The sequence below is a fragment of the Penaeus japonicus genome, unplaced genomic scaffold (genome assembly GCF_977035675.1).
Source record: "Penaeus japonicus unplaced genomic scaffold, GWHDUDI00000001_assembly GWHDUDI00000030, whole genome shotgun sequence".
Taxonomy (NCBI): domain Eukaryota; kingdom Metazoa; phylum Arthropoda; class Malacostraca; order Decapoda; family Penaeidae; genus Penaeus; species Penaeus japonicus.
Window position 1 is genome coordinate 15,392,199 of NW_028234432.1, and position 7,500 is coordinate 15,399,698.

The 7,500-nt window shown below is 42.5% G+C and overlaps 1 protein-coding gene across 50 annotated transcripts in view; it reads left to right on the plus strand.

The window, feature by feature from the left end:
* Nucleotides 1–7,500, plus strand: part of bt (projectin protein bent) — a 144,521-nt gene that overhangs the window by 135,092 nt on the left and 1,929 nt on the right. For 45 of the 50 annotated variants that reach the window (XM_086555109.1, XM_086555134.1, XM_086555123.1 and 42 more), the window contains 8 exons: nucleotides 542–902; nucleotides 1,190–1,416; nucleotides 1,609–1,899; nucleotides 2,061–2,432; nucleotides 3,343–3,399; nucleotides 5,976–6,085; nucleotides 6,631–6,829; nucleotides 7,020–7,500. The exon at nucleotides 7,020–7,500 is cut by the window's right edge and continues 146 nt beyond it. In XM_086555109.1, the coding sequence (XP_086411235.1) occupies nucleotides 542–902; nucleotides 1,190–1,416; nucleotides 1,609–1,899; nucleotides 2,061–2,432; nucleotides 3,343–3,399; nucleotides 5,976–6,085; nucleotides 6,631–6,829; nucleotides 7,020–7,500 (2,098 nt within the window). Of the gene's footprint in view, nucleotides 1–541; nucleotides 903–1,189; nucleotides 1,417–1,608; nucleotides 1,900–2,060; nucleotides 2,433–3,342; nucleotides 3,400–4,265; nucleotides 4,320–5,975; nucleotides 6,086–6,630; nucleotides 6,830–7,019 lie in introns of all 50 variants that reach the window. The other 5 variants (XM_086555106.1, XM_086555103.1, XM_086555093.1 and 2 more) reach the window with 5 other exon arrangements.

Below are 7,500 nucleotides of genomic sequence, written 5' to 3' on the forward strand. Positions count from 1 at the left end.
GGTGTATTCTTCGACGGCACAGGTGGAACCTCTGAAACCTCCGACCTTGATATAACTCTCGATCTAATGTCCCTCTCGACCTTTAGTGAAACCTCTTAGTGAAATCTTAGCGCCACCCTCAACCTAGATTCAAACCTCCTTTCTCACCGTAACCTCTGACCTTCATTAACCCCGCCGCGAGGTTGACTTCCCGAGCTATTCTTAGTCGCTGCGATTCCTGGAGAACCGAGGGTTAATTTATCAAGAAAGCATTTTATTCTGCCTGTTTGCTTTTTCAATAGAAATTAGAACTATTTATAGAGAGACATAGACTGTTGTAGATATGGCATATATGTGATGAAACACTTCATATGACAATTTTAAATATACAGTAAGGCCATGATGGCGGTATATGGCACAGCAGGGATTTTTCATCCAAAGACTATCGACAATCACGAAAAATAAAGCCGTCAATGAATTCAATGTGATACTGACGTAGAGAGCAATCGGCGGAGCTCACAACTGCCGCGCCCTCACGCCCGCCCCTTCTGTCTCCCCACAGACGTGAAGCCGGAGAACATCATGTGTCAGACAAGGACGTCCACCAACGTCAAGCTGATCGACTTCGGCCTCGCCACCAAGCTGGACCCCAACGAGGTGGTCAAGATCTCGACCGGCACCGCCGAGTTCGCGGCGCCTGAGATCGTGGAGCGCGAGCCCGTCGGCTTCTACACCGACATGTGGGCCGTGGGCGTCCTCGCCTACGTGCTCCTCAGCGGCCTTTCGCCCTTCGCCGGAGAGAACGACATCGAGACCCTCAAGAACGTCAAGGCCTGCGACTGGGACTTCGACGAGGAAGCCTTCTCCAATGTGTCCAACGAGGCCAAGGACTTCATCCGCCGTCTCCTCGTCAAGAACAAGGAGTGAGTTTCTTTCTCTTTTTTTTTTGTCTGCTTTCTGATAATCCTTTTTTATTATGTGCTTTGATGTTCCGAGAAGGATTCTGAATGTATCTTTTAGAAGCAACTCCCTTCGCCCCATACACGCTCTCATCGCAAAAATCATGAGTATGAAGATTCTTGACTTTTCATTAAAAAAAAAAAATACGACGGCAACTGTCGAAAACATTCTTACGAGTCCTACCTGCATTTCAACGACTCTAGCGTCACCATTCCAGTTATAACTTAAGCCACTCTCTCTGCGCCCACAGGAAGCGCTTGACCGCCCACGAGTGTCTGATGCACGCCTGGTTGCGCGGCGACTACTCTCCCCGCCTCGAGCCCATCGATATGATGCGTTACATTCCCATTCGCGATAAGATCCGCGCTAAGTACAAGGAGTGGGAGAAGTTCCTCCTGCCCATCGGTCGCCTGGCTGAGTACTCGTCGCTCAGAAAGCTACAGCTCGAGAAGTACAGGATACATGACACGCACTTCGGTAAGTTCCGCCGGTTCACAAGCGCTGCCATTTCTTGCCGCATTTCTTTTGATCTGCGGCTGGTGGCTTCCAGTTCTCAGAACTCACCAGGAAACCGAAATTAGCTTATCATTTGCCAATACAGATCTTTGAAAAACAGTAAATCATAGCGCTGGTAGTCCCGTAAGCTCATCTCGACATTTCTCTCCCCAGACCGCCGACAGTGTGCTCCTCGCTTTGTTATCCGACCACAGAACGCCTTCGCTTACGAGGGACAGAGCGTCAAGTTCTCTTGCCGTATCGTAGGCGTCGCTGTGCCGACGGTATGCTGGTTCCACAACAACATGGAGCTCCGCCAGTCCGTCAAGTACATGAAGCGATACTCTGGCGAGGACTACACCTTCGTCATCAACCGCGTGAAGCTGGATGACCGCGGCGAGTACATCATCCGCGCAGAGAACCACTATGGCGCTCGCGAGGAACCGGTCTTCCTCAACGTCCAGCGTAAGTACAGCCTGCTCTCGTGCCTCATCTCCTCAGTCATCATCGGAATGAATTCTGTGTCTATAACTTGTGTGTAAAGAGACATATCTACCCACAGGAATATTAAACTATTACACAAATCTATTTACACTAAAATAATGCGTGTCCCTTCCTCCACCCAGCCATGCCACCAGAGATCCCGCAGTACAGACCGCAGGAACAGATCGTCCGCCGCCGCCAGGCCCTCAGCTACAAGATGTGGCAGGAGGAGTCCGAGGGCGCCCCCAGCTTCACTTTCCTCCTCCGTCCTCGTGTGATCCAGTGCCACCAGACCTGCAAGCTGCTCTGCTGTCTGTCTGGCAAGCCCACGCCCACAGTCAAGTGGTTCAAGGGCGCCAAGGAGCTCACCAAATCCGACTATACAATGAGTCATGCCGACGGCGTGGTCACCATAGAGATCGTGAATTGCAAGCCGGGCGACTCCGGCAAGTACAAATGCGTGGCCACCAACCACCTGGGCACCGACGAGACTTCCTGTGTTGTCATCGTTGAAGGTGAGTCGCCACTGCCTCTCCCTCGCCTACTTTGATATACTGATCATATTACAAGGCCTTCTCTGTTATATTTGCAATAGCTTCCACGTTCAAAGTGCAAAAGCTATTGTATTCACAATGCAAAGAAAGAGCTATTTTATTCAAAGTCTCCTAAATTTACATGTGGTAAAGTTGCTTCCAGATGTCTTTGTATTTGACTGACCCAGTCTGTCGTACTGTTATTATCAGTGTCTCCCATTAGAATCATAATCCAGTGCATGATGAAATTCAATGTTGCAATTATCAGCTGTTATTCTCCTGGTTATCTAAATGTCATCTCTTTCTCAAATACTTGTTGTAGACGCTTTGAAATTTCTTGCAGTTCCTCGAACATAATTGGTAATATGTAATTGTAATACTATTTCTTCCTGCGCGTGTCCTCAGACGGGAGACTAGCCAACCACACCGACAGTCATTAACTTACCGACTTACAGTATTTTTAGTTATTTATCATAGTTATTACTTTACGGAACGTATTCACAATACTTGAACATTATAGCTCCAATATACATTGCATTTCGCTGACAAATAACTTATTATGAGCAGTTAACCAACTTGCTTTCAGCTAACGACCAAGACAATACCTTGATATGACACAAGCATCTAAATGACCGCTTTCTCTTTGTGTTTCGGGCCAACCTTTTTATTTCATTTCATTACTTTTATTTTCATTTTTTCGACGCATTTGCTAAAAGCTTTACTGAAAGCCTTTTTCAGCTTTACATATTAACGAAAGACTTATATATATTTTTTTTTCTATCATGTCATTTAACCACGCTGAGACTTGGCTGGACGTTACTAAAGTTCACGCTTTCCAAAACACACAAGACGCAAAAATAATTTTACACAATTTCCCAATCTCTCCTGCAAGGCTCTGGAGATCGCACTGACGAACAGAACTCTCTCATGAAGGCTATGAAGTTCACAGGTAAACCTTCAGACACAGTGTCTCTAAGGCCCCGGTATAACGTACTCTATTTCGGGGTCTTATTACCGGGGTTCTCTCACCGTAGCGGACACTAGTGTCTTCTAGGTTGCTATGCATCGTGTACAGCTAATGCTTTTCTTTAATAAAGAAACATCCGACCATAAACACATAAAATGAAAAATACTAGCAAAAGAATGCTTATGGTGTTTGCCTGTGGATGTTTAATGAACCATACGGAACTATGTATAAGCACCATTGCCTTCATACATAATTCGCATATGGTCCATTACCAGTAACCGTCTATAATCCTCCCTTTTCTATGAACTATTAAATGGTAAGCGTGATTTTCTCCAGTTTCCCCCGACATTGTCGAAACATTTTTGCCATTTTTTTCTTATTTTTAGTAACAGATAAATTTTACACCCCTAACGAGACGATGTACTGTACATAGGAAGAAAAAAAAAATATTTTTCTCGCGAAATATCTGTTTTTGTATTATTTCGCGACCAATACAGTCCCCGATTATGATTAGAAACTCCCTGGTGATAAACTAGGCTGGCGGAGTAATGGCAACACACTAGTCTCTTGCTCACATCACGACCAGTGATAATGCACGTGAGATTCACTTGATCAATACTGCATTAATCTTCCGCTTAAAAACTGCATGCATGGCAGATTAAGCAGTATATCAAAAGGGACCAACCAGCTGAGACAGAGTGGATGCCATTTCTCCGCGCGCAGGGACGCCTGCTGTAGTCAGCATGTGGCAGCTCCTGGCAGATGGAGTCGGAGCTGTCATGAACAATAATGAATGCATTTGGATCGCTTATTAACACGAATTTTTTTTTCCTTATTTTAAAACCAAGGTGTTGAAGTATCAGCAGAACAAACACAGCTTCTTAAGAACCTATCGAGTGAAGGTAAACGCTTTGTGGTTGAACCTTGTTCCTGTAACCGTTGCTATCCGTGCATCCGATCCGTTGAACAGTCTGCCTCCGTGGCGTCAGGAGCTACAGCAGTGTGCTGTATCCCCCTGAACCCACACGCACCAGGCCACCGTGTTCATCCGGATCACACTTCCCTTGCTTGCTATCTTTAAATAAGTGTGTGTAGTATCTACCTTCTTCCCGGTGTAGAAAGTAGTAAGATTACGTAACTCGTGTACACCGTAACATCTCTCTCTCTCTCTGTGAGGGAGGTGTTTAGTTTAAGTTCTGTGACTTCGACAGATCCTCTTGTGGGACCATGTTTCCGGGCTTTATATGTGGTGAAGACAGAGATTTGACCCAGTTAACCCTTGAAGCTGAAGGTGTCATCGGTAGCATTTGTGTACTGTCTTTAGCATGTTCATTACAACGTGACTTGTATTCATGTCCACCTACTTGTAGCGTCTACGTACCAGCTACATGTGTTGGAAGATTATCATAGATCCTGTACTAATCTTTACTTATTTCTATGGCTAAATAAGTAATGACCCTTGTAATTAAACCAATAGTATCAGTTCATAAATAAGATATCATAACAAACTATATTTAACAATAATTAAATTCATAGCAAACGTAAAAGAGAAAATACTGCATTAAGGGTGACGGTTTGCAGACTTAGTGTAATGGGTTGATCAGTTAGTAATAAACAAAGCATCACTTTGATTATTCTAGAAGAAAGATCTTGAATAAGATGTCATGTTTAGGGGCTTCTGACCAGCTAGATCACATATATTTCTGTACTTTTTTGCATTTTTAAAGTTGCAGTGTTTATTTTGGATTAACACATTTTTCAATTGTTTTTTTCATAGATTTTTTTTTTATTTTTTATTGGCACTAATTGTGATCCCTAACAGATGTTGACAAATAAATCAAATCCCAAAATGAGTAAATTCTGGGCAAAGATGAGTCTCACCACAGGGTTTTGGTCTTTTTCATTTTCGTAAGTAACATGGGAATGATTAAATCAGATTGATAATATGTAATGCATATACAGTATATATATATATATATATATATATATATATATATATATATATATATATATATATACATTTATATATATAAATATATATGCATATACATACATACATACATATATATATATATATATATATATATATATATATATATATATATATATATATATATATATATATATACATATATATATATATATATATATATATATATATATATATATATATATTAAATGTTTTATTCAATTTTACATTATATCTAAAACAAATTTATCATACCTATATAAACTTTAGTATATAAAAATGAATTCACTAAATGTGATTATTGTAAACTGTAGCAAAATATTATCATTTCAGATACTTAAAACCTTTAGATATATGCACTAAACATTTGCTGATCCCATCATTAAGGAAACGTGATATTCTCCATAAAGTTTTGGAACACGTTCGTATCAGATGTTAAGGAATCCATGTAATACTTGCACGACAGAATATCTTAGTAATATTCTAGTAATACATAGTAATCACCCTCCTCTTTCGTCCCTGTCCGCGCACCGTCTCCGCTACGTCCTTACTACGTCATCATTACGTCATCATTACGTCACCACCTCAGACCGAAGGTACATCGAGACAACAATCAAGGACCTCCCCGCACCTCCCACTCCAGCCATCAGAGTCGAAGATTCCAGCTCTTCCTCCAGCTACTTCAGCTCCACGCACAAGGTAACTGGGAACTCTCTGCGTCTGATTTATATATTATATATATATATATAAATATAAATATGATGAAATTTCTTGTTCTTGTTTCTTGTTACACTCGTCAGACGATCCTTTTCCTCCTCAAGAATGAGGACAAATCTAATGTGACAGAGGTTTTAAAAAGCAATATCAGTGGTGGTATTTCTCCGTACGTTATAGACCGTACTTGTAGTACTGTGAAATAACTTTGTATTAACATTATTTTTTATGATTTTAATGTTTTAATTATCGTCAGCAGTATACTGTTATTGGTATTAACATCAGCTTATTTTTTTATTGTATTGTAACTTTCATTTTTGTTTCATTAATCATTATCATTTCTTATCACTAATCAGAATATTACTCTAGACACCATTAATATTTTACGTCGAAATAGAAACTAGTGCCGTTAATATCACCGTCGCCTTGATTTTCCTTTTCATAATCTGAGCAAACCATTACAAGCATAAGGGCCCGAGGATACAATGCCAAGCCAAGCACTAATCTTTAACGCTCTAACCGTAACGCAGTCTGCCGCCACCATCGCCGTGACCAGCAGTTCATCATCCCGACAGGAGGGCCGAAGCAGCAAAGTCGAAAGCTCCTCCACCTCTGTTTCCGCTTCCTCCACCACCACGGGGGCCAAGAGACAACTCAAGCCCTACGGAAAGAGGCAAGATTCCACGGGCTCAACCTCCAGGTCTCGGTCCGCCACAAAGGAACTTGAGTGTGAGTAGAAGAAGCTCGAATTTGAAGCTTTTGGTAATAAAGGCTTGTACTATATGTCTAATGTGCAAGTATGATGTTTAAGAGTATTACGTGAGACCTTTTTGTGGTGCATACATTGATAACTCAGTGACATTTTTTTTTTAATGCCACTCTTTAAAACTTCCTAATCCCCCCCTCCCCCCTTTTCCAGTACCGCCCGACGATGCCCTGATGGGACCTCCAGGATTCTCAGGAGAACTCCCCAAGTCACTGGCAATCAAGGACGGTGACCCTCTTTGCCTCAAATGTACAGTGAAGGGCGACCCCGAGCCTCAGGTCACGTGGTACAAGAATGGAGAGCCCCTCAGCTCGTCAGACATCATCGATCTCAAATACAAACAGGGTCTCGCGGCCCTCACCATCAACGAAGTGTTCCCCGAGGACGAAGGCGTGTACATGTGCAAAGCCACTAGCTCGCTAGGCTCGGCGGAGACCAAGTGCCAGCTCAAGGTGACTCCCATGGAACAGCAGGTGAACGGCAAAGGAGGCCGAGGAGATAAGATTCCCAGAATTCATGAACACTTAAAGTCACAAGAAGTCCCAGACGGCACGCCGATCACGCTAAGCTGCAAGATCGGAGGAGCTACCAAATTCGACGTTGTTTGGTTGCACAATGAGAAGGAAATCAAGCC